The sequence below is a fragment of the Carcharhinus amblyrhynchos genome, chromosome 33 (assembly GCF_965287045.1).
Source record: "Carcharhinus amblyrhynchos chromosome 33, sCarAmb.v2.hapA, whole genome shotgun sequence".
Classification (NCBI taxonomy): Eukaryota; Metazoa; Chordata; class Chondrichthyes; order Carcharhiniformes; family Carcharhinidae; genus Carcharhinus; species Carcharhinus amblyrhynchos.
This window is the reverse complement of record NC_137356.1, coordinates 605,983-633,163: the sequence shown is the minus strand read 5'-3', so window position 1 is coordinate 633,163 and position 27,181 is coordinate 605,983. Positions and strand designations below refer to the sequence as shown.

At 48.8% G+C, this 27,181-nt stretch overlaps 1 protein-coding gene across 1 annotated transcript; it reads right to left on the bottom strand.

The window, feature by feature from the left end:
* Positions 1-1,059: 1,059 nt before the first annotated feature.
* Positions 1,060-25,654, bottom strand: qtrt1 (queuine tRNA-ribosyltransferase 1). The gene is made up of 10 exons (XM_080216695.1): positions 25,439-25,654; positions 19,491-19,559; positions 7,877-8,015; positions 6,281-6,359; positions 6,044-6,159; positions 5,309-5,447; positions 4,997-5,072; positions 4,478-4,587; positions 3,796-3,880; positions 1,060-2,088 (listed from the first exon to the last, which is right to left on the bottom strand). Exons 1-10 carry the CDS (start codon positions 25,649-25,651, stop codon positions 1,936-1,938), a joined length of 1,179 nt encoding a protein of 392 aa, XP_080072821.1. The 5' UTR covers positions 25,652-25,654; the 3' UTR covers positions 1,060-1,935.
* Between the last annotated feature and the right edge of the window lie 1,527 nt (positions 25,655-27,181).

Below are 27,181 nucleotides of genomic sequence, written 5' to 3'. Positions count from 1 at the left end.
TATAGACCAAAGTTTACTTTCTCATCTCTGAAAACAACTCTGTCTGTGGAGTAGATTGTTGGTCAAACACAGACACACACACACCTGGCAGCTGTATGGTCCAAATTTCTGTTTATACTGGAACGAAATGGATTTTCCCCCTCCCTCCTTCCCCTTCCCCCCTCTCTCTCTCTCTCTCTCCTTTCCCCTCCCCCCTCTCTCTCTCTCTCTCTCTCTCTCCTTTCCCCTCCCCTCCCTCTCTCTCTCTCTCTCTCTCTCCTTTCCCCTCCCTACCCCATCTCCTCCCCCACCCCCCCCACTCCTCTCCCTCTCCCCCTTCCTCCCCACCCACCCACCCCCCCCACTCCTCTCCCTCTCCCCCTTCCTCCCCACCCACCCCCCCACTCCTCCCCCCCCCCCCCCACCCCCCCCACACTCCTCCCCCCCCCACCCCCCCCACACTCCTCCCCCTTCCTCCCCACCCACCCCCCCCCACACTCCTCCCCCTCTCCCCCTTCCTACCCACCCACCTCCCCCCCTCTCCCCCTTCCTCCCCACCTCACGTAGCTGCCAGCCTTAGAGATGGTTCAGCATTTTCCTCACTGCACCAACGGCACCATCTAGTGGAGCTGTTTATACTGCAACTGCTGAGAATCACTGACAGAACACGGTTGGTAATTGTTAACAAGCTGATGAGAACGCTCTGCTCCTTCTGGTCAGAAACTTGAGCCATTAACTGGCTACAGGACACAGCTGCTCTCCCTCTAGGTATTTGCTGAGATAGACTGCCAAGTTTATACACAGTTACAGAAGCTCATATATGAAGAATGACCACTCTGGTGAGTGAGTGTTTGAGGGAGGGCTGAAGCTGAGCTGAGCTGATGGGACAAGGAGATTTGAGCTGTGACCCTTTTTGATGCAGTTTATTACCATGACCATCTTGGCTGTACCAATGTCAAACCAACAGCATTTTGCAGCTTGCTATCACTGCTCTTCAGGTAGTTTAGTGTTAGTTTATTTTAATGTCACAAAGTATGCTTATGTTAATATTGCAATAATTTGATCTGATTTATTGTCATGTATTAATATACAGGTATTGCTTCTTGCACACTATACAAAGCATACTGTTCATAGAGAAAGAAATGAGTGCAGAATGTAGTGTTACAGTCATAGCTAGGATGTAGAGAAAGATTGAATTAGAGATTGTTAGAGACTTTAAAAATATTACAATGAAGTTTTAGAAACAAAACAAGAGGGAAAGATGGAATTAGAGGATATGCTGAGCACAGCTCACAAAGTCACCTCACATTGATGCCATCTTGTGAAAATCTCTTAGTCACCACACTCCAGCACCTGTCCAGGTACATTAAGGGAGAATTTAGCAAGGCCAATCACCCTAACCCCCATAGCTTTTGGACTGTGGGAAGAAACCAGAGCACCCAGAGGAAACCCACAGGAAGAACATGTAGACTTGGCCCCGAGAGTGACCAAAGCTGGGAATTGAACCCAGGTCCCTGGAGCTGTGAGGCAGCAGTGCTATCCATTGTGTCACCCAGGTAACAAGCTATCACACAATTCCTCAGCACCTCAAGCAAATGATCTTTCATGTCAGGCAGAGGAGGTGCAGATTTGGAGGGAGGCTGAATGAGAGAATCATCAGCTCACATCCCCTCCTCCTAGTCAGGACCAGCACATTCCTGCAGTGGATCCTGTGACATGTAACAGGACAAGTCATGCCATGTATTGCACATGTATTGTAGATTGATGAAGCATTTCTGAAAAATTACTTTTATTTTTGGAACAAATATTACAGCAACACATGGGTGGGTGCAACCATTCCAAAGATCACAGACTCGGCAACGGAAATTGTCTCATTCCTGGGTGCCCTGAGTGGATCCCACATTTTCACACGGTAATTGGTGCTGAAAATACGAACCTTTCCTGGTTGCAGTCACTCTATTCCAGTTTAACATTGACAGAGTTCAGTGCTTCAACTGCCCAGCGTGGGTACTGCTCCACACTCCTGTACATCCGCTTCATAAACTGCTGAATGAATGCTGGGAATTGTCCCTGCTGAATACTCTCACGAATAAAGCGCATCAGGTTCAGCTGAAAAACATTAACCAGCTCCTTAACGACAAAACCAAAAGACTCTCCAAGCTCAGAAAAATTAGAGCACTGACATTAACAATACCTGGAAAGGGAAGCAGATAATCTATCACACCACCAAAACATATAGCCATCCAAGAGAATAAATGTCCTTCATAGAAAAATAGCCCCTCACATTCACAGATTCTTATTAAATGTGCATGCCAAACAGCACACATGCACTGAATAGCACAGCTACTACATGTTAACAGCACACAAGAACACAAGAAATAGTAGCAGGAGTAGGCCATCAGGACCTTCAAGCCTGCCCCACCATTCAATACAAATATGGTTGATCTATGCCAGCCGCAACTCCTTTTCTGTGCCATTTCCCCATAGCCCTCTATTCCTCAATCAATCAAATATTTATCCACTTCCACTTTAAATACTCCGAATGATCCAGTCTCCACCACCCTTTGAGGCAGGGAATTCCAGAGATTCATCACTCTGTGCGAAGAAATTTCTACACATCTCAGTTTTAAATGACCGGCTCTTTATCTTGTAGCTGTGACCCTTGTTCGAGACTCTCCCACTAATGAAAACATCTCACCTTCTACCCTGTCAAGCCTCTTCAGAATCTTAATGATTGAATGAAGTCACCCCTCACTCTTCTAAACTCCAAGGAATACAGGCCCAGACTACTTAGTCTCTCTTGATAGGACAACCCGATCATCCCAAGATTTAGCCTGGTGAATCTCCTTTGGACTGTCTCCAATATCACTATGTTATTTTTTAGGTAAGGGAATCAAAACTGTATGCAGCATTCTGGGTGAGGCCTCATCAATACCCTGTACAACTGCAACAAAACATCCCTATTTTTAATACAAAGGGTTGACCTTTGTAATAAAGGCCAAAATGTCAATTGCCTTCTTAATTACTAGTTGAACCTGCCTGCTAGCTTTTTGTGATTCGTGCACTAGAACACCTAGATCCCTCTGTACTTCACACACGCTTTTTAAAGTAAAGCTCCCTCTACACTGTCCCCATCAAACACTCCCAGGACAGATACAGCACTGGGTTAGATACAGAGTAAAGCTCCCTCTACACTGTCCCCATCAAACACTCCCAGGACAGGTACAGCATGGGGTTAGATACAGAGTAAAGCTCCCTCTACACTGTCCCCATCAAACACTCCCAGGACAGGTACAGCATGGGGTTAGATACAGAGTAAAGCTCCCTCTACACTGTCCCCCATCAAACACTCCCAGGACAGGTACAGCATGGGATTAGATACAGAGTAAAGCTCCCTCTACACTGTCCCCATCAAACACTCCCAGGACAGGTACAGCATGGGGTTAGATACAGAGTAAAGCTCCCTCTACACTGTCCCCCCATCAAACACTCCCCAGGACAGGTACAGCACAGGGTTAGATACAGAGTAAAGCTCCTTCTACATTGTCCCCATCAAACACTCCCAGGACAGGTACAGCACAGGGTTAGATACAGAGTAAAGCTCCCTCTACACTGTCCCGCCATCAAACACTCCCAGGACAGGTACAGCACGGGGTTAGATACAGAGTAAAGCTCCTTCTACATTGTCCCCATCAAACACTGCCAGGACAGGTACAGCACAGGGTTAGATACAGAGTAAAGCTCCCTCTACACTGTCCCCCCCATCAAACACTCCCAGGGCAGGTACAGCACAGGATTAGATACAGTGCATCTTACCTGGTAGGCAATGTTGTGGATGGTGATGTGATGAAGGGCTGCAGTGTCACTCCTGAACAAAGCGTGAAGATACGCTCGGGTGTACCTGCCAAATATGGGACAGCAGTTCAGACAGACAAATGGCCAGAAGCTCATCAGACCTTAATATTTCTGGCTTTCTGCAGAATTCTGTCCTGCCTCACCTGAAAGCCCCTCACCAACAGCCCCCTTCCCCAACAGTCCCACCACCCCCACTCTGGCTGCTTCGATTTCCTCCCACAATCCAAAGATGTGCGGGTTAAGTTGATTGGCCATGCTAAAATTGCCCCTTAGTGTCCCGGGATGCGTAGGTTAGAGAGATTAGTGGGTAAAATATGTAGGGAAATGGGGATAGGGCCTTAGTGGGATTGTGGTCGGTGCAGACTCAATGGGCTGAATGGCCTCTTTCTGCACTGTAGGGTTCTATGATACAGTGCCAGCTGTACCCCCACACAGTGAGCAGAGCTCACTGCGTAATTTTCCCCTCTGGGTGCCAGGGTTATGCTGAAAAGCAGCTGAGAACAGCACTTTTGTCATGGGTCAGAGGGTCTGAACCTCTCCCTCACACAGCAGAAAGAGTTTTCGCCTCCAGAACCCTTTAAATGGGGTCGGAGCCGAGGCAGACGCGGGGCCGGAGCCGAGGCGGTCGCGGGGCCTTGCTTACCTTTTACAAGTGGGGCAGTCACAATCCTCATCGATGGGCCTGAAATCCTTGGCAAATTGCCTGTGTTTCAGCTGCAGAGACCCCCAGGGAACGAGTGCAGACCCAAAGCGCTGGAAAATCAGAGCGAGAGATCAGAGCACAGGGAAAGCTGGCGTCTAACAGCAGCTTCAGGCAGCCACAGCTCTGATCCATGGAATTCCTGAGCTTGGTTTCACCAACACCCTACGACCTGGCTGTAAAACAACCGTATGTTCCTCAATGATCAAAGCAGCGGCCCAGAAAATGAATCCCTAACTCCGGGTTTGATTGTCACTCTGCTCAAAGTCAGGCCCAGCAGCCACTGGCTAAACCCTCTGTCACACCTTGCAGTCTGTGATCGGACTGGGGATTGGTGCTCTGGCAAATCCTGCACCACATCTGGTGTCATTGTTCACATCTGGGGCTATCACTGACTCAGATCCCAGCTTCTCCTGGCCAACCAGCTGTGTTTCTCAATGTTACAAACAAAGGGATTCTTACCGCTGTCCTTGTGGGAAACACACAGTCAAACATGTCACAGCCCAGAGCCACACACACAACCAGATCAGTTGCATACCTGGGGGAGAGAGAGAGAGAGAAAAACAGAGACGCTAAATAAACTGTGCACAACTTTCAGTAATTAAAGTGTAAAACTGCCAATAATTACACTGTGGCTGAGAAGGAGGTGCGATGGCCCCTTGAGATATCCCCACTGGGGACGTTCCCCCTCCCCCCCAACCAAACTCATGCACAGGTGGGACGGGGGGCCCCGCGGGGACAGGGGGCACACTGCATACATGGACAGTCTCGTACCCCACTCCCATGAGGTAACGAGGTTTCTCAGGTGGGAGATGCTCAGTGCTGAGTTTCACCATTCTCCAGAAATGATCTTTTTCCTCGCCTCCACTCAATCCTCCAATAGCAAAACCCGGAACGTCCCGTTTAATCATCTCTGCAATGATAAAAGAAACAGGAATTGAGAGAAATTTTGATTTGATTTATTATTGTCACATGTATTAACATACAGTGAAAAGTATTGTTTCTCGCGTACTATACAAAGCATACCGTTCATAGAGAAGGAAAGGAGTGCAGAATGTAGTGTTAGTCATAGCGAGGGTATAGAGAAAGATCAACTTAATGCTGTTCTTGTGTCAGTTAGTACGTGACCTCAGACTTTTGTATTTTTTTCCCCAAAATAAGAAGGTGGAAGAGAGAATGTCCGGGGTGTGTGAGGCCCTTAATTATACTGGCTCCTTTGCTCAGGCAGACAGAGAGGGGAAGAGAGGCGGGAGCGGGGGCAGAGGTAGAGGCAGCAGTGGTGCTGGGAGTTGGGGGTGGGGGGGGGGGGGTAGAGGCAGGCAGCGGTGGGGGAGGGTGAGGGAGGGCACAGGCAGGCAACGGTGGGGGGGGGGTGTGGGGGCAGCGGAGGCAGGCGGCGGTGGGGGGGGGGGGGGGGGGCAGGTGGCGGTGGGGGGGGCAGAGACAGACGGAGAGGGGCAGAGACTCCAGAATCAAAGAATAGTAGAAACGTTGAGGTGAAAGTCTCACCTGTCAGACATTTCTGACGCAGTTCAGCATCCAGACCACCCTGAATGATGGCAAACAGATTCTGCTGCTCAGGATTCCTGTTGGCTGCAATGCAGCGATCCAACCAGCGGACAGACCTGACAAACACACACAGAATTCATACTGGGGGGAGGCGGAGGGACACAGGTAGATAGCATTAGCGTGAAATCGTGTTGATGCTTCGAGAGCGCTGAACACAATGAGTTAGTTTTCCCAGACCTGTACATGGCTTCCTCCACTCTCGGCCCCGAGACGGTGCTGCTCACAACATCATCCAGCTGCATCATAATGTCTGACCCTGCAACCGGCAGGAGAGAAAGCAGGAGCAATTCCGAAACAACGGAACCAACCAAGCCCCCCCCACACCCCCCACAGACCCACACTGCACCCAACCGAGCCCACCCCACCCCACAGACCCACACTGCACCCAACCGAGCCCCCCCCACAGACCCACACTGCACCCAACCGAGCCCCCCCCACCCCCCACAGACCCACACTGCACCCAACCGAGCCCCCCCCTCACCCCACAGACCCACACTGCACCCAACCGAGCCCCCCCCTCACCCCACAGACCCACACTGCACCCAACCGAGCCCCCCCCACAGACCCCACACTGCACCCAACCGAGCCCCCCCCACACCCCTCAAACCCACACTGCACCCAACCGAGCCCACCCCCACCCCACAGACCCACACTGCACCCAACCGAGCCCCCCCCCACCCCCCACAGACCCACACTGCACCCAACCGAGCCCCCCCCACCCCCCACAGACCCACACTGCACCCAACCGAGCCCCCCCCCACCCCCCACAGACCCACACTGCACCCAACCGAGCCCACCCCCACCCCCCACAGACCCACACTGCACCCAACCGAGCCCACCCCCACCCCACAGACCCACACTGCACCCAACCGAGCCCCCCCCCACACCCCTCAAACCCACACTGCACCCAACCGAGCCCCCCCCTCACCCCACAGACCCACACTGCACCCAACCGAGCCCACCCCACCCCACAGACCCACACTGCACCCAACCGAGCCCACCCCACCCCACAGACCCACACTGCACCCAACCGAGCCCCCCCCACCCCCCACAGACCCACACTGCACCCAACCGAGCCCACCCCACCCCACAGACCCACACTGCACCCAACTAAGCCCCCCCCTCACCCCACAGACCCAACCAGCACCCAACCGAGCCCCCCCCCACCCCCCACAGACCCACACTGCACCCAACCGAGCCCACCCCACACCCCTCAAACCCAACCCAACACAGACCCATACAGCACCCAACCGAGGTCCCCCCCCCCCCACACCCCACCAACCCAACGCAGAACCATATTGCACTCAACTGAGCTCCCCCACTCCCCAACCCTCCACACCCCCTAACCCAACCCAGACCCATACTGCATCCAACCAAACCCACCCCCATAGCCCTCCAACCCAACCCAACACATACCCATACTGCACCCCACCAAACCCACTCCCCCATAACCCCCCAATCCAACTCAACATAAAACTACACTGCACCAACCCCAAACCCTACCACCTTCTGTAACAACTCCCCAAACCCGGCCCAACATAAAACCACACTGCACCCAAACTCAAACCCGACTACCGACACCCCCCCCCACCCCACAACTCCCCAAACCCGGCCCAACATAAAACCACACTGCACCCAAACTGCTCCCCAAACCGCAAAACCATGCTGCACCCAACTGAGCCCCCCCCCCCAACCCAACCCCCACCTACACCCGCTCCTAACCCAAACCCGACCCCCTCCCGTCCAGCCCCCCTCCCCGCCTCTAAGAAATACCGAGAGCGTTCTGTATTTCAATGGATTTTTCAGGCGAGAGAAGAATTTCCTTCCCGTCGTAAGGAGAGCGGAATCGTACCCCTTCTTCCGTCACTTCTGACAATTCTACTAAAGACACCATCTGAAATCCACCACTGTCCTGCAGGGAAACGGGACGGAAAAGGAGAGAAAAACTCAAAACAGCCACAACCACATCAGGCTGACATCCACATAGTGCATGTAGGGACTTCCCTAGTTTGATTTTCTCTTATTTAGGGACGAGGAATTGTCCAGGAAACAGTAGTTAAAGCACAAGTGACTCCACACGGTAGCAGCTGTATCAGAATAAACATTAAAGATAAATGACTGCAGATGCTGGAATCTGAAACAAAAACCAAAAATGCTGGGAAATCTCAGCTGGTCTGACAGTATCTGTGGACAGAGAATAGAACCAATATTTCAAATCTCAATGTCTCTTTGTCAATAAACATTGAATGTTGGACCCTTAGAGGATGAGAGGGGGGATTTAGTGGTGGCAGATGAGGAAATGGCTGAGGTCTTAAATAAGTTTTTTGCCTCAGTCTTCACGGAGGAGGACGCAAATAGTTTGCCGGATATTAAAGATAGAAGGATGGTATGAGTTGAGGACCTGAATACGATTACTGTCACTTAGAGAGGCACTGCTTGATAGACTAACGGGACTGATGGTGGACAATTCCCCAGGACCTGATGGAATGCATCCCAGGGTTCTGAAGGAAATGGCAGAGGTGATAGTAGATGCCTTAGTGATTATTTACCAAAATTTGCTGGATTCCGGGGAAGTGCCAGAAGATTGGAAAACGGCTAATGTTACACCGCTGTTTAAAAAAGGTGGCAGGCAAAAGGCAGGGAATTACAGGCCGGTTAGTTTAACGTCTGTAGTTGGAAAAATGCTTGAATCCGTCAAAGAAGAAATAGCGAGGCACCTGGAAAGGAATGGTTTGATAGAGCAGACGCAGCACGGATTCATTAAGAGGAAGTCGTGTTTGACGAATTTATTGGATTTTTATGAGGATGTGACTAGTGCAGTAGACAGAGGGGAACCGGTGGATGCGGTGTTTCTTGATTTTCAAAAGGCGTTTGATAAGGTGCCACACAAAAGGTTGCTTCAGAAGGTTAGGGGGCATGGAGTTGGGGGTAAGGTGTTAGCGTGGATAGAGGATTGGTTGTCTAATAGGAGGCAGAGAGTGGGTGTCAATGGGTGCTATTCTGATTGGCGGTTGGTGACGAGTGGAGTGCCCCAGGTATCGGTGCTGGGGCCTCAACTATTTACCATTTATATAGATGATCTCGAGGAGGAGCTGAGTGTAGGGTAATGAAATTTGCTGATGACACGAAGATGAGTGGAAAAGCAAACTGTGCAGAGGGTGTGGAAAGTCTGCAGAGGCATCTGGATAGGCTGAGCGAGTGGGCGAGGACCTGGCAGATGGAGTATAATGTTAGCAAGTGTGAGGTTATCCACTTTGGTAGAAATAATAGTAGGAGGGATTACTATTTAAAGGGCAAAAGCTGCAGCATGCTACGGTGCAGAGGTACCTGGGGGTCCTTGTGCATGAGTTGCAAAAACCCAGTCTGCAGGTACAGCAGGTGATCAAGAAGGCAAATGGGATGCTGGCCTTTATAGCGAGGGGAACAGAATATAAAAGTAGGGAGGTCTTGCTGCAACTGTACAGGGCACTCGTGAGGCCGCAGCTGGAGTACTATGTGCAGTTTTGGTCGCCGCACTTGTGGAAGAATATATTGGCCTTGGAGGGAGTGCAGAGAAGGTTCACTAGGCTGATACCAGAGATGAGGGGGTTGGACTATGAAGAGAGACTAAATAGACTGGGTCTGTACTCGTTGGAGTTTAGAAGGATGAGAGGGGGGATCTTATAGAGACGTATAAGGTAATGAAAGGGATGGATAGGACAGAGGTGGAAAGGCTCTTCCCGCTCAGAAAGGACAGCAGGACTAGAGGGCACAGCCTCAAGATAAAGGGGGGGCGGTTTAGAACAGAGTTGAGGAGGAACTTCTTCACTCAAAGGGTGGTGAATCTCTGGAATTCTCTGCCCGTTGAAGTGGTGGAGGCTGCCTCGCTAAATATATTTAAGTCACGGGTAGATAGGTTTTTGACAGACAAGGGAATTAAGGGTTATGGGGAGAGAGCGGGAAAGTGGAACTGATCCACTTCAGATCAGCCATGATCTTATTGAATAGCGGGGCAGGCTCGAAGGGCTAGATGGCCGACTCCTGCTCCTATTTCTTATGTTCTTATGTAACATACATGAGCAGTTCACACAAACACACGAGGCTGTGACCAGAAGCTTCATCAGAGTGAGGTTTTGGAGAAATGAGGCAAAGAGTTTGGCAGAGGGAATACCAGCAATGATGGAGTAATTAAAATTGTCAGGGTTTGAGGACCACAGGTATCTGAGGGCTGGAGAAGGTGACACAGATAGAAACAACTGAGGCCAGGGATTTGGAAGGTAGGTCTGCTGAGGAGCAGTGGAGGATCTTTAAGGAGATCTTTCTTGGTGCTCAACAGAAATTTATTCCGATGGTCAAAAAGGACCGTAGGAGGAGAGGTAATAAGCCGTGGATAACGAAGGAGGTGAAGGAAAGTGTTAAATTAAAAGCGGAGGCGTTTAGAGTAGCTAAGAGTAGTGGGCGAGAAGAGGATTGGGAGAGGTTTAAATGTCAACAAAGATTGACAAAGAAGTTGATAAAGAAGGGTAGGAGAAACTATGAAGCTGGGCTAGCGCTTAATATAAAAAAGGATAGCAAGAGTTTTTATAAATATATAAAAAGGAAGAGGCTGGCTAGGGTGAACGTTGGTCCCTTAGAGGATGAGAAGGGGGACTTAGTGGTAGGGGATGGGGATATGGCTAAGGTATTGAATAACTTTTTTGTTTCTGTCTTCACGGAAGAGGACGTGAATAATTTGCCGGGTGTTAGAAATGGAAAGGTGGTAGGACTGGAGGGTCTTAATGACATTACTGTTACTAGAGAGGCGGTGCTCGACAGACTGGAGGGGCTGATTGTGGACAAGTCCCCAGGACCGGATGGAATGCATCCGAGGGTCCTGAAAGAAATGGCGGAGGTGATAGTGGATGCCTTGGTGGTTATTTTCCAGACGTCGCTGGATTCCAGGGAAGTGCCGGAAGATTGGAAAACGGCTAATGTTACGCCGTTGTTTAAGAAGGGTGCCAGGCAAAAAGCAGGGAATTATAGGCCGGTTAGTTTAATGTCTGTTGTGGGTAAAATGTTAGAATCCGTCATCAAGGAGGAAATAGCGAGGCATCTTGAGGGGAATTGCTTGATAGAGCAGACACAGCACGGTTTCGTTAAAGGGAAGTCGTGTCTGACAAATTTACTGGAGTTCTATGAGGATGTGTCTAGGGCGGTGGATAGAGGAGAGCCGGTGGATGTGGTCTTTCTTGATTTTCAGAAGGCGTTTGACAAGGTACCTCACAAGAGGTTATTGCAGAAGGTCAGGGGACATGGAGTTGGGGGTAGGGTGTTAGCATGGATAGAGGATTGGTTGTCAAATAGGAGGCAGAGAGTGGGGGTCAACGGGTGCTATTCGGATTGGCGGTTGGTGACTAGTGGAGTGCCCCACGGGTCGGTGCTGGGGCCTCAGCTATTTACCATTTATATAGATGATCTGGAGGAGGGAACCGAGTGTATGGTGTCGAAATTTGCTGATGACACCAAGATTGGTGGAACGGCAAATTGTGCGGAGGGTGTGGAGGGTCTGCAGAAGGATCTAGATACGCTGGGCGAATGGGCCAGGAAATGGCAAATGGAATTTAATGTTGGCAAGTGCGAGGTGGTCCACTTTGGTAGGAATAATGGTAGGAAGGATTATTACTTACATGGCAAAAAACTGCAGCAGGCGACGGTGCAGAGGGACCTCGGGGTCCTTGTGCATGAGTCACAAAAACCCAGCTTGCAGGTGCAGCAGGTGGTCAGGAAGGCGAATGGGATGCTGGCCTTCATAGCGAGGGGAATTGAATATAAAAGTAGGGAGGTCTTGCTGCGGCTGTATAGGGCATTGGTGAGGCCACAGCTGGAGTACTGTGTGCAGTTTTGGTCACCGTACTTACGCAAGGATATTTTAGCCTTGGAGGGAGTGCAGAGGAGGTTTACGAGGCTGATGCCGGAGTTGAGGGGGTTGAGCTATGAGGAGAGGCTGAATAAACTAGGCTTGTACTCGTTAGAGTTTAGAAGAATGAGGGGAGATCTCATTGAGACGTATAAGATGATGAATGGGATGGATAAGATAGAGGTGGAGAGACTCTTCCCGCTCAGAAAGGACAGTAGGACTAGGGGGCACAGCCTCAAGATAAAGGGGGGGCGGTTTAGAACGGAGTTGAGGAGGAACTTCTTCACTCAAAGGGTGGTGAATCTCTGGAATTCTCTGCCCGTTGAAGTGGTGGAGGCTACCTCGCTAAATATTTTTAAGACGCGGGTTGATGGGTTTTTGATAAGAGGGGGGATTAAGGGTTATGGGGAGAGGGCGGGAATGTGGAACTGAGCCACGACAGATCAGCCATGATCTTATTGAATGGCGGGGCAGGCTCGAAGGGCTAGATGGCCTACTCCTGCTCCTATTTCTTATGTTCTTATGTAAGAGAATGAGAAATGAGGGAACATGGGGGAAGGGTGCAAGAAATGTAGCTACATCGATTAATGGGAGAAGTTGGATGGTTCTCCTTGGAATATAAAAGGTTGAGAGGAGATTTGATCAAGATATTAGAAGTAACGAGGCTCTGAACGGAGTAGATTGGGAAAAGCTACTCCCATTGGTGGGGAGATCAGAAATCAGAGGGCACAGATTCGAAGGTCAGAAGAAATGAGTGGTTTGGATCAAGAGTGCGCAGCCTGAGAGTGTGCAGGAGACAGGCTCCATCAGGGCATTCAGAAGGGAATTAGAGGATTATGGAGCAACAAAACTGTGCCAGGCTGCAGGGAGTGTGTCATTAGGTGACACAGGGATCTGTATGGATGTGATGGGCCAAATGGACTCCTTCTGCGATGTAAACTTTTTATAATTATACTACTAATTATGGTCGTCTGGAACTCACACATTGCTGAAAAAGGCATGTTGAAGCTTTTTGTCTTGCACCCAACAGGACATATCCACAAGAATACCAAATCTCAAAAAGACTGATTGGCAGAGACATTGTCATGGAGAATGCACCAGGGAACAGTTAACTGCCAATCTTTTATTTAAATTCAAACCAGGCAGGTTGGCTCTGATTGGTCAAGGCATTACCAGGCAATAAGCCAGGAAACTGCCATCCCCTTTTTGTTTAGTTGAAAAAGTTGCAAGACATGGACGCTTTTTCCTATTTTCCAAGGTCAGACCTGTGAATGTGACTATTTGTAGCTTTTCTAGCATGAGTGAGCCACACTACAAGCCTAACTGATAACATTAAATTGGCTGTTGGTGTAAGTCTCAGCACAGTCAGGATTGTTTGTAATATTCACTTTGGAAGCAAAAACAAGGTGGCAGCTTACTACCTGAATGGGTGTAAATTGGGAGAGGGGAATGTACAGAGGGACCTGGGTGTCCTTGTGCACCAGTCACTGAAGGTAAGCATGCAGGTGCAGCAGGGGATAAAGAAGGCAAATGGTATGTTGGCCTTCATTGCGAGAGGTTTTGAGTACAGGGGCAGGGATGTGTTGTTGCAATTATACAGGGACTTGGTGAGACCACACCTAGAGTATTGTGTGCAGTTTTAGTCTCCTTTTCTGAGGAAGGATGTTTTTGCTCTCAAGGGAGTGCAGTGAAGGTTTACCAGGCTGATTCCGGGGATGGCGGGACTGATGTATGAGGACAGATTGACCAGGTTAGGACTGTTTTCACTGGAGTTCAGACAAATGAGGGGGATTTCATAGAGACTTATAAAATTCTAACAGGACAGGGTAGATGCAGGGAGGCTATTCCCAATGGCAGGGGAGTCCAGAACCAGGGGTCACAGTCTGAGGATTCAGGGTAGACGGAGGTGAGGAGACATTTCTTCACCCAAAGAGTGGTGAGCCTGTGGAATTCATTCCCACAGGAAGTAGCTGATGCCAAAACATTGAACGTATTCAACAGATGGCTGGATATAGCACATGGGGCGAATGGGATCAAAGGTTATGGGGAGAAAGCAGGATTAGACTATTGAGCTGGATGATCAGCTTTGATCATAATGAATTACTGGGCAAGCTCAAAGGGCCAAATGGCCTCTTCCTATCTTCTGTTTCTATGTTGTGAATGTTTTGAGTTTAGTGAGCACGGCTGGTTGGGTATGATCAGTAGTTTGTCTGTTGCAAACAGCTGAAGGTACATGCAGTTTGATATGATCCGCCCGTCGTGGGGAGTTTTAGCCACTGTATCTAGCAACATACCAGCACTAAAATTCATGTACCACATTACTCATTTGTATGGTAGACAGAACATTTTTTTGGTTAATGGCAACATCCTGTTATTGGAGGATATTACTCATGTCGTTACTGCATAGCAAAAGCGTAAAACCTGTGGCTCCAATCAGCCTCCTGAGATAGACTGGATACTTGTCAGGCCTGAAAGTAACAGCCTTGGGTCCAGTCATGAAAACTGGGTGAAATGCAGCATGGCCATTATCCTGCATCTTATTACAGCAGCAGGTTCTGCATGGTGAACAAATGGCTCAGGCCCTACGGACGGGATAAAGCAGGTAGAACTGGAGGAATCTCAGTGCCTATATTAGCCAATGAAAATGGGCTTGTGGCAGGCAGAAGGAGAGAGCCCTTCAGCAGATTTCTTAATTAGTTTCAAGGAAACGCAACTGGCTGTTCTATGAATTTAGTGAATTTGAGCACAAGATGGAACACATTAAGGTTCGCGTGGATTCAATTATAGTAAACATTTGGGAAATACGTAAGGGCGAGGAGGTTAGGGGTCATTGTGGAAATTGATAAAGTGTTTGAGAGACCCTGGGCTTAGACAGGATCCCACGGCAACATCGTCTCTTTGTGTGAACAGTGCAAGTTGCTGAGTTTGTAAATTTAATGAATGTAGATTCAGAAAATGGCAGCATGGTGGCAGAGTGGTTAGTACTGCTGCCTCTCAACGCCAGGGACCTGGGTTCAATTCCAATCTTAGGTCACTGTCTGTGTGGAGTTTGCACCTTCTCCCCGTGTCTGCGTGGGTTTCTGTCAGGTGCTCCGCTTCCCTCCCACACTCTAAAGACGTGCAGCTTAGGTTGATTGGTCATCTAAATTGTCCCTTCAAGTCACAGGGATTACATAAGAACATAAGAAATAGGAGCAGGAGTGGGCCATCTGGCCCCTCGAGCCTGCCCCACCATTCAATAAGATCATGGCTGATCTTTTCGTGGACTCTTGCAGAAAGTAAGGGGACATGGAGTTGGGGGTAGGGTGTTAGCGTGGATAGAGGATTGGCTGTCAAATAGGAGGCAGAGAGTGGGGGTCAATGGGTGCTATTCGGATTGGCGGATGGTGACTAGTGGAGTGCCCCAGGGATCGGTGCTGGGGCCTCAGCTATTTACCATTTATATAGATGATCTGGAGGAGGGAACCGAGTGTAGGGTGTCGAAATTTGCTGATGACACCAAGATTGGTGGAACGGCAAATTGTGCGGAGGGTGTGGAGAATCTACAGAAGGATCTAGATAGGCTGGGCGAATGGGCCAGGAACTGGCAAATAGAATTTAACATTGGCAAGTGCGAGGTGGTCCACTTTGGTAGGAATAATGGTAGGAAGGATTATTACTTACGTGGCGAAAAACTGCAGCAGGCGACGGTTCAGAGGGACCTCGGGGTCCTTGTGCATGAGTCGCAAAAACCCAGCTTGCAGGTGGTCAGGAAGGCGAATGGGATGCTGGCCTTCATAGCGAGGGGGATTGAATATAAAAGTAGGGAGGTCTTGCTACAGCTGTATAGGGCACTGGTGAGGCCGCAGCTGGAGTACTGTGTGCAGTTTTGGGCGCCGTACTTACGCAAGGATATTTTGGCCTTGGAGGGAGTGCAGAGGAGGTTTACTAGGCTGATACCGGAGTTGAGGGGGTTGAGCTATGAGGAGAGACTGAATAAACTAGGCTTGTACTCGTTAGAGTTTAGAAAAATGAGGGGAGATCTCATTGAGACGTATAAGATGATGAATGGGACGGATAGGATAGAGGTGGAGAGACTCTTCCCGCTCAGAAAGACAGGAGGACTAGGGGGCACAGCCTCAAGATAAAGGGGGGGCGGTTTAGAACGGAGTTGAGGAGGAACTTCTTCACTCAAAGGGTGGTGAATCTCTGGAATTCTCTGCCCGTTGAAGTGGTGGAGGCTGCCTCGCTAAATATTTTTAAGACGCGGGTTGATGGGTTTTTGATAAGAGAGGGGATTAAGGGTTATGGGGAGAGGGCGGGAATGTGGAACTGAGCCAGGACAGATCAGCCTTGATCTTATTGAATGGTGGGGCAGGCTCGAAGGGCTAGATGGCCTACTCCTGCTCCTATTTCTTATGTTCTTATAACCTTTAATCCTTTACTGTTCAAAAATTTATCTATCCTTGCCTTAAAAACATTCGATGAGGGAGCCTCAACTACTTCACTGGGCAAGGAATTCCTCAGATTCACAATCCTCTGTGTGAAGAAGTTCTCCCTCAGCTCAGTCCTAAATTAGTGGGGTAATTACATGAGGTTACGGGAATAAGGCCTGGGTGGGATTGTTGTTGATGCAGGCTCAGTAGGCTGAATACAAAGATCAAAGAACAGGCCCTTCGGCCCTCCAAACCTGTGCCGATCATGATGCCCTAACTAAACTTAAAAAAAACCCTTCTGTCTTTTCTTGGATTGTATTCCTCTATTCCCTCCTTTTTCATGTACTCATCAGATGCCTGTTAAATGTTGTTAATGTGCCTGCTTCACCACCTCCTCTGGCAGTGCGTTCCAGGCACCCTCCACTCTCTGCGTGAAAAACTTGCCCCACACATCTCCCTTAAACTTTCCCCCTCTCACCTTGAACGTGTGCCCCCTTGTAATTGACACTTCCACCCTGGGAAAAAGCCTCTGACCACCCACCCTGACTATGCCTTTTGTAATTCTGTAGACCTCCCATCACCCTCTGTCTTTCCAGTGAAAACAATCCTTGTTTATTCAACCTCTTCTCATAGCCAATACCCCGGGGACCAGGCAACAAACTGGTGAATGGCCTCCTTCTGCACAGAAGGGATTCTATCTAAATCGCCGTGTTATGGCACAAATGCCTATGGTCTGAGCAGTACACTGGTGAATTGGGAATGATATAGAATGGGCCCATGGACATGGTATTGCTATCAATAGGCCAAGTCCTGTTTGGTCTTTGTAAAGATGAAGGAATCTTCACTGTCTATGTGGAAAACTTGCCCAGGACTGGTTGCAGCAACTCCTGAGAACATAAGAAATAGGAGCAGGAGTCGGCCATCTAGCCCTTCGAGCCTGCCCCACCATTCAATAAGATCATGGCTGATCTGAAGTGGATCAGTTCCACTTTCCCGCTTTCTCCTGATAACCCTTAATTCCCTTGCCTACCAAAAACCTATTTACCCGTGACTTAAATATATTTAGCGAGGTAGTCTCCACCACTTCAACGGGCAGAGAATTCCAGAGACTCACCACCCTTTGAGTGAAGAAGTTCCTCCTCAACTCTGTTCTAAACTGCGCCCCCCCTTATCTTGAGGCTGTGCCCTCTAGTCCTACTGTCCTTTCTGAGTGGGAAGAGCCTCTCCACCTCTATCCTATCCATCCCATTCATCATCTTATATGTCTCAATGAGATCTCCCCTCATCCTTCTAAACTCCAATGAGTACAGACCCAGTCTATTTAGTCTCTCTTCATAGTTCAACCCCCTCAACTCCCATATCAGCCTAGTGAACCTCCTCTGCACTCCCTCCAAGGCCAAAATATCCTTGTGCAAGTGCGGCGACCAAAACTGCACACAGTACTCCAGCTGCGGCCTCACCAGTGCAACTCCTCTAACCATTCAGCCAATTCACATTGTGCAGAACTAGTCACAGGTAAGATAGGGTCAAAGGAGACTTCACTGTGTGTGTCCTGGGCAGCCCATTCATACATGGACGCAGTGTTTGGTGAGGACCAACCCATTGGTATACACCACCAGGCAGCCTGTTACTCTTGCAAGAACCCAATAAGCATTTTTGTAATTTGTTTTTGAGCAGAGCTGTGCAATCATATTCAGTGGCATGGCCAATGGATTCAGACCTATTATTCAGAATGATACGCATTCTGTTGGTATATTCAGGCTTGGCTATTCCAGTGTCTTTGCTGGGCTTATAGATTTATATTTCTACAAAGACCAAACCTACCAAATATCCAGGCTGAATGTGACAATCAACAGAATCATTGGGTATCCCACAATGTACATGTGTTAGATCAGCTAGATTTGCTTTCAAGGCCTAAATGAGAATTAAATGAAGCTACTGCCATGATGCTCAGTGACAGTAACACAAGTCAGATACACGGATAACTCTAATAGTGGAGAATCTTAATACTTCCAAAATCATTGGTGCAAACAGACCTGGTACACCGTGTACTGACGTGGAGTTGCTGGCATTGGACTGGGGTAAACATAAGAAGTCGTCTCATAACACCAGGTTAAAGTCCAACAGGTTTATTTGGTAGCAAAAGCCACTTTACACTGCGTACTGTCCAGATCTCTGAATGCTAGTAGCTTGTGCTACCAAATAAACCTGTTGGACATTAGCCTGGTGTTGTGAGACTTCTTACTGTGTTTACCCCAGTCCAATGCTGGCATCTCCACATACTGTCCAGGCCACCAGACTACAACTATTGAAGGGATACAGAGAAAAGCAGACAGCAGAATTCAAGCGAAGAATTATGGATTATGCAGTGATTCAGTAACTTGGGCAAGTTTCCACTGGAAAAAGATTGAAAGGTACGATTGCTGGTTTTAGGAATGTAGAGGGATGAGATAACATCAACTATGACAAACAGCTCAACCTAGAACAGGACAGATGAACCTGAGAAAATAGGGACAAAATTCTAAACAAATCTGTGGACACAATATCTCAGATTGAGGATGCGGGGCTCCAGAGAAAACACTGGGAGCTGTTAGTACTGATACATTTCGGTGTTAGAGAGATTTCCCCAGAGAGTATTAGTTAGTACTGATACATTTCAGTGTTAGAGAGATATCCCCCAGGGAGTATCAGTTAATACTGGTACATTTCAGTGTTAAGAGAGATATCCCCCAGAGAGTATTAGATAGTACTGATACATTTTGGTGTTAGAGAGATATTACCCAGGGCATATCAGTTTATTCAGACATGACAATATCAAATGGAGTGCTTTCAGGACCTTTGGTTCCCCAATCTCTCCAGCACAGGGTTTTCCCAGCTCATGTTTTGGTGTGTCGTAAACTCATTAACAGAGCTGACCCTGATGGTTAGACATTGTAAAATGCAGGATGGTGAAAGAGGGACTGTATTGACTAGGGTCTGTGCAGCTAGCTGCTCCTATGATATAAAGACAAGATGTTAACAGTCGAGAAATATCTCAGTCTGGATTCCCTAAAGCACCAGTTATTCCTGTTGTTAAGAATTTGTGTTAAACACTCACCGTTAGCAATGCTCTCTTCCAGTTCATGAAACCATGCAGCCCATTTGCCTTTTTGATAAGTTCTGGTCCCTGGAGTGAGAGAGGAAAGCAGCTGTTTGTGCTCTACACTGTGCCTAGCTCCATGTGGTACTGAAACATGGAACAGCATGATTCCAGCCACTGCACTATGTCCTTCCCACCCCTCCCACAGTCATCTCTCCTCCCATTCCTCATCAGCACAGTCCACCACACCCCTTCTTTTTCTCCCCACCCTCCTCCCCTCTGTGTCCCCTCCTCCCACCACCACCTTCTCCTCCCGTCCCTCCCTTCCTCCCTCCTTCAAATGGCATTTGATAAAGTGCCACGTCAAAATGTTGTGGTGGAAAATAGAAGCTCACGTGTAATGGATATCATATTGACTTGGAAAGAAGATTGGCTAGCTAACTGAAAGTCGAGAGTAGGCATAAATGGGCCTTTTTCAGGTTGGTGAGATGTAATGAGTATCATGGTGCCGGGATCTCAATTGTTTAGAACTTATATCAAGGGCTCGATAAGGAGTTGCCAAATTTACCGATGATGCAAAGGTACGTGTTGTGAAATTGTGAAATAGGAAAGAGGAGGCGGCCATTCAGCCCTTCTAACCTGCTCCAGCATTCGTTATGAACGGGGCTAATTACCCAACTCAATATCCTGATCCCTCCTACCTCTCATATTCTTTGATCCGCTTCGCCTCAAGTGCTATATCTAACTGTTTCTTGAAAACATTCAATGCTTTGGCCTGAACGAACTTCTACGGTAGCAAATTCCACAGGCTGACCACTCTCTGGGTAAGAAACTTCTCCTCATCTTAGTCTTAAAAGATTCACCCTGTATTGTCAGACTGTGGTTCCTGATTCTGGACTCCCCGACCATCAGGAACATCCTTTCTGTATCTATCCCGTCCAGTCTGGTTAGAATTTTATAGGTTTCTATCAGATCCCCCATTATTCACCAGCGACAACAATCCTGACTGAGTCAAAGTCTCCACACGCTTCAGTTCCACCATCCTAGGAATCAGGTTGGTAAAGCTTCACTGCACCCACTCTAGAGCAGGAATATCCTTCCTCAGATAAGGAGACCAAAACTGTACACATTATTCCAGATGTGGCCTCACCAAGGTGCTGTATAATTGCAGCAAGACATCCCTGCTCCTATACTTAAGTTAAGAAACAAAAAATCCTCTCACTACAAAGGCCAACATACTATTTGCCTGCCACACCTGCATGCTTACCTTCAGCAACTGGTGTATGAGGACACCCCATGTCTCGTTGCACATTCCCTCAATTTATAGACAGTTAATAATCTGTTTTCCTGGTTTTGTTTCAGATTATCCACCAAAGTGGATAACCTCACATTTATCCACATTACACTGCATCTGCCAAGCATTTACCCACTCACTCAGCCTGTCCAAATCACACTGCATCCTCCTCATAGCTCACTCTTCGTCATCTAAATTATTTATATATAGCAAATAGCTGGGGTCCCAGCATTTATCACTGCGGTACCCCACTAGTCACTGCCTGCCATATGGAAAAAGACCCATTTATTCCTACTCTGTTTCCTGTCTGCCAACCAGTTTTCTCTCCATCTCAATAAGCCACCCCTAATTTTACATGCTGATCTCCTACATGGGACTTTGTCAAAGGCCTTCTGAAAGTCTTATTCACTGACTCCCTCTCATCAACTCTATTAGTTACATCCTTGAAAAATTCCAGTAGATTTGTCAAGCATGATTTCCCTTTCATAAATCCATGCTGACTCTATCCAATCCTGTCACTGTTTACCAAGGGTTTTGCTATAAAATCTTTGATTTGGCATACAGTATAATCTAGGAAAGTGTGAAATTGTCCATTTTGTTCAGAACAAAAAGCCTTATCATCTAAATCGTATGAGACTGCTGAGGTACAGAGCAATTTGGGTGTCTTAGTGCATGAATCACAAAAGACTAGTATGCAGGTACAGCAAGTAATTAGAATGTTACCATTTATTGTGAGTGTAACTGAATTCAAAAGTAGGAAGTTATGTTTCAGTCATACAGAATTATTTTAGTCATATTGTTATCCACAGCCCCATGTCAACACTGTGTAAGATATAAGAACATAGTAACAGGAGTCAGCCATTCAGCCCACCAAGTCTGCTTGGCCATTCAATATTATGGCTTCAATGCATTTTACACCCACTATCTCCGTAACTTATTATTTGTTAATCAGAAATCTGTCAATCTCTGCTGTGAACAGTCTCACTGACTGAGTTTCCACTGCTTTCTGGGATACAGAATTCCAAAGATTTAAAACCCTCTGAGTAAAAAAAAACTTCTCATCTCCGTTCTCAGTGGCATTCCTCTTCTTCTAAAATTGTGCCCCTGGTACTGGACTGCCCAGCCAGGGGAAACATCTTACCCACATCTACCCTATCTATTCCTTTAAGTATTCTGCAGGTTTCAATGAGATCATCTCCCTTCATTCAAAACTCTAGAGAATACAGGCCCAGTTTGTCCAATCTCTCTAAGACAGTGCCTCCACCTCTGGAACAAGTCTGGTGAACCTTTGCTGCTCTCCCTCTATGGCAAAAATATCCTTTGAGGTAATGTTACCTTCTTTAAGGATGTAAATACATTGGGAAGCAGCAGCGAGTTCAAGGTGAAGTTTAGGAGGCAGATGTGAGGAAAAGCTTTGTACCCAGGGAGTGACGACAGACTGGAATGCACTGCCTGGGAGGGTGGTAGAGGTGAATTACATCACCACCTTTAAAAAGCACCTGGATGAGAGCACTTAACACATCATAACATTGAGGGCTAAGGGCCCAGCAATAGTAGATGGATTAGGTGGGAATTCGGGCAAATTGGGGCTGAAGGGAATCTTCTGCACTGAATGATGCTCTCCTATGAAGGGTTACTAGATTAACACCAGCAATGGGTGGGTAGTCATGAGGAAAGGTTGGAGTTTAGAAGAGCAAGGGGCAATCCTGAAAGATCTTGCCATCTTGAAGATATTTCCACTTGTGGGAGAATCTAAAGCTAGGGAATCACTGTTTAAAAGTAGTGGGTTGCCCAATTAAAATGGAGATGAGGAAAAATGTCTTCACTCAGAGGGTGCTTAGCCTTTAGAACTCTGTTCCTGCAGAAGTGGTGGAAGCAGAGCCTGTGAATATTTTTGAGGCAGAATTTGATTGATTCTTGATTGACAAGAGGGTGACGGGGGGGGAGGGCAGGATGGTGATTTGAGGGTGACGGGGGGGGCAGGATGGTGATTTGAAGGTGACGGGGGGGGGGGGGGGGAGGGCAGGATGGCGATTTGAGGGTGACGGGGGGGGGGGGGGGGGGGGGGGAGGGCAGGATGGTGATTTGAGGGTGATGGGGGGGGGAGGGCAGGATGGTGATTTGAGGGTGACGGGGGGGGAGGGCAGGATGGTGATTTGAGGGTGACGGGGGGGGGAGGGCAGGATGGTGATTTGAGGGTGACGGGGGGGGGAGGGCAGGATGGTGATTTGAGGGTGACGGGGGGGGAGGGCAGGATGGTGATTTGAGGGTGACGGGGGGGGGGGGAGGGCAGGATGGTGATTTGAGGTTATCAGCCATGATTAAATTAAAAGCGGAGGCGTTTAGAGTAGCTAAGAGTAGTGGGCGAGAAGAGGATTGGGAGAGGTTTAAATGTCAACAAAGATTGACAAAGAAGTTGATAAAGAAGGGTAGGAGAAACTATGAAGCTGGGCTAGCGCTTAATATAAAAAAGGATAGCAAGAGTTTTTATAAATATATAAAAAGGAAGAGGCTGGCTAGGGTGAACGTTGGTCCCTTAGAGGATGAGAAAGGGGACCTAGTGGTAGGGGATGGGGATATGGCTAAGGTATTGAATAACTTTTTTGTTTCTGTCTTCACGGAGGAGGACGTGAATAATTTGCCGGGTGTTAGAGATGGAAAGGTGGTAGGACTGGAGGGTCTTAACGACATTACTGTTACTAGAGAGGCGGTGCTCGACAGACTGGAGGGGCTGATTGTGGACAAGTCCCCAGGACCGGATGGAATGCATCCGAGGGTTCTGAAAGAAATGGCGGAGGTGATGGTGGATGCCTTGGTGGTTATTTTCCAGATGTCGCTGGATTCCGGGGAAAGTGCCGGAGGATTGGAAAATGGCTAATGTTACGCCGTTGTTTAAGAAGGGTGCCAGGCAAAAGGCGGGGAATTATAGGCCGGTTAGTTTAACGCCTGTGGTAGGTAAGATGTTAGAATCCGTCATCAAGGAGGAAATAGCGAGGCATCTTGAGGGGAACTGCTTGATAGAGCAGACGCAGCACGGTTTCCTTAAAGGGAAGTCGTGACTGACAAATTTACTGGAGTTCTATGAGGATGTGTCTAGGGCGGTGGATAGAGGAGAGCCGGTGGATGTGGTCTTTCTAGATTTTCAGAAGGCGTTTGACAAGGTACCTCACAAGAGGTTATTGCAGAAGGTCAGGGGACATGGAGTTGGGGGTAGGGTGTTAGCGTGGATAGAGGATTGGTTGTCAAATAGGAGGCAGAGAGTGGGGGTCAACGGGTGCTATTCGGATTGGCGGATGGTGACTAGTGGAGTGCCCCAGGGGTCGGTGCTGGGGCCTCAGCTTTTTACCATTTATATAGATGATCTGGAGGAGTGAACTGAGTGTAGGGTGTCGAAATTTGCTGATGACACCAAGATTGGGGGAACGGCAAATTGTGCGGAGGGTGTGGAGAGTCTGCAGAAGGATCTAGATAGGCTGGGAGAATGGGCCAGGAAATGGCAAATGGAATTTAATGTTGGCAAGTGCGAGGTGGTCCACTTTGGTAGGAATAATGGTAGGAAGGACTATTACTTACATGGCGAAAAACTGCAGCAGGCGACGGTGCAGAGGGACCTCGGGGTCCTTGTGCATGAGTCGCAAAAACCCAGCTTGCAGGTGCAGCAGGTGGTCAGGAAGGCGAATGGGATGCTGGCCTTCATAGCGAGGGGGATTGAATATAAAAGTAGGGAGGTCTTGCTGCGGCTGTATAGGGCATTGGTGAGGCCGCAGCTGGAGTACTGTGTGCAGTTTTGGGCGCCGCACCTGCGCAAAGATATTTTGGCCTTGGAGGGAGTGCAGAGGAGGTTTACTAGGCTGATGCCGGAGTTGAGGGGGTTGAGCTATGAGGAGAGGCTGAATATACTAGGCTTGTACTCGTTAGAGTTTAGAAGAATGAGGGGAGATCTCATTGAGACGTATAAGATGATGAATGGGATGGATAAGATAGAGGTGGAGAGACTCTTCCCGCTCAAAAAACAGGAGGACTAGGGGGCACAGCCTCAAGATAAAGGGGGGGCGGTTTAGAATGGAGTTGAGGAGGAACTTCTTCACTCAAAGGGTGGTGAATCTCTGGAATTTTCTGCCCGTTGAAGTGGTGGAGGCTGCCTCGCTAAATATTTTTAAGACGCGGGTTGATGGGTTTTTGATAAGAGAGGGGATTAAGGGTTATGGGGAGAGGGCGGGAATGTGGAACTGAGCAGCGACAGATCAGCCATGATCTTATTGAATGGCGGGGCAGGCTCGAAGGGCTAGTTGGCCTACTCCTGCTCCTATTTCTTATGTTCTTATATTAAACAATGGAGCAGGTTTCAGGAGCTGAATGACCTAGTCCTGGTTCTTCACCCCATGTTTGCTTCCTCCACCTCCTCTTCTTCCCTCCCATCCCCCTTCCTTCTGGTGTTCCCCCTCCTCTCACCCGCCATCCCCACACTACCCCCCTCCGCCCCCTCACCGGCCATCCCCACACTACCCCTCCCCGCCCCCTCACCCGCCATCCCCACACTACCCCCCTCCGCCCCCTCACCGGCCATCCCCACACTACCCCCCTCCGCCCCCTCACCGGCCATCCCCACACTACCCCCCTCCGCCCCCTCACCGGCCATCCCCACACTACCCCCCCCCCCCCGCCCCCTCACCGGCCTCATGCCCAGGTGGTAGGTGTTCCCCAGGCAGATTTCACATCCCAGCGCCTCCAGCTGCGGCCCCGCGATTCCCTTCAGGGTTCCCTGGGTTCCGACCGGCATGAAGACCGGGGTGTCCACGGTGCCGTGCGGGAGCTGCAGGCGGCAGCGCCGGGCCCGAGTGACGGGGCAGTCGGTGCGGCTCAGCGTGCGCAGCGGGGCGGCCATGACCGGAACCGGAAACTGCACGACCGGAACCGGAAACAACAGCAACCATCCTCCCCTGGATGATATAAACCACCTTTCACGCGGCCAGGGGAGGTCCCAGCGGTCAGTGCCGCCGCCTCCCCCCCTCCCCCAGGACTGTCTGTGCCCAGTCCGCACATTCTCCCCGTGTCTGCGTGGGTTATATGGATGAGCTGTGCTAAATTACCCCTTAGGGGCACTAGCAGGGTAAATGCATGGGGCTACGGGGATTGTGGTCGGTGTAGGCTCCGTGGGCCGAATGGCCTCTTTCTGCACTGTAGGGATTCTATGTGTGGACCACATTTCACCACCATCCTAAGGATAATATGGGATAAATGCCACCTTTCACCGCATCAAGACATTAAAAGCAGTGTCAGATGCGCAATAGTTAATTTGTGCACAGCAAGATCCCACAAAGTGCAGCAACCATTCAGTACTGACCCTCTAAAAGTGTAGCTCTCCCTCAATATTGACTCTCCAATGGCGTGGTGATCCCTCAGTGACTGACCTTTTGAATACACCATGCTCCCTTAGCACCGTGCATTGGGAGTGTCAGCGTTGATTTTATGTTGAAGATCCTGCAGCAGGACTTAAAGCCATCACCTTCTGACTGAGGAGCAAGTGATACAAACTAATGCAGAGCTCACACCAGTGAGATAGTGAACTCAAGGCTCAAAACAGAGTTCCCAGCATGTCTTATCCTATTCCAACTCCAAACATGCTTGACCTTGGGTCATTATCCCGCAATGGTCTGTCTCATCCTGGACAAACTTTGACAGCTGTAAGATTCTACAATTTCTGCTCTCTTAAGCATTAATTAGAACACCACTGTTACCCCCACCCCTTTCCCATCTAAAGGAAAGGCATCAAATTGAACATTGTTGCCCAGCATGCCACAATGACACACTGCATCAGTGGGTGTCAATCTGTAACTTTCCCATCTGGAGATGGGGCAAATATCCTCAGAGCAAGATCCTAGCAATCCTGCTCTCATCCATCTCGTATCCAAATTCCAAACATACATTCACGGTCCATTGATTTATTTAACCCTCTGAAGAATTTGGGAATCTCTGGTCACAACTCCATTAGTCAGGGAGTAGAATCGGACTGAATCTAGAGGAACACAAGCAACTCACTTTGCTGGACTGATAGCAGTGTGAACTGGAGGTCAGTCGGGTAGCAGGAAGGGTTCAGAGTGAGAAGAGGTAGTCATTGTGAGAGAAACTCAGTTGGGTGATCAGTGTGAGGGGGGATTCACTGTGGAGGTGGTCAAAGTGAAGGGGTGACTGTGGGGATAACATAGGTGGTCAATGTGTAAGGAGGAGTGAGTATGGGGATCAAAGTGTGGGGTTCAGTATGTGTGAGGAGGGTTAGTGTTTGAGGGGGTCAGTGTGGAGGGTGGGATTCATGTGTTAATGATTTTGATGAGATCACGACTCTGAATTCTTTTGCAAAAATATACTTTATTTATAAAACATCTAAAATAATTACATCACAAAGTGGCCATCACAG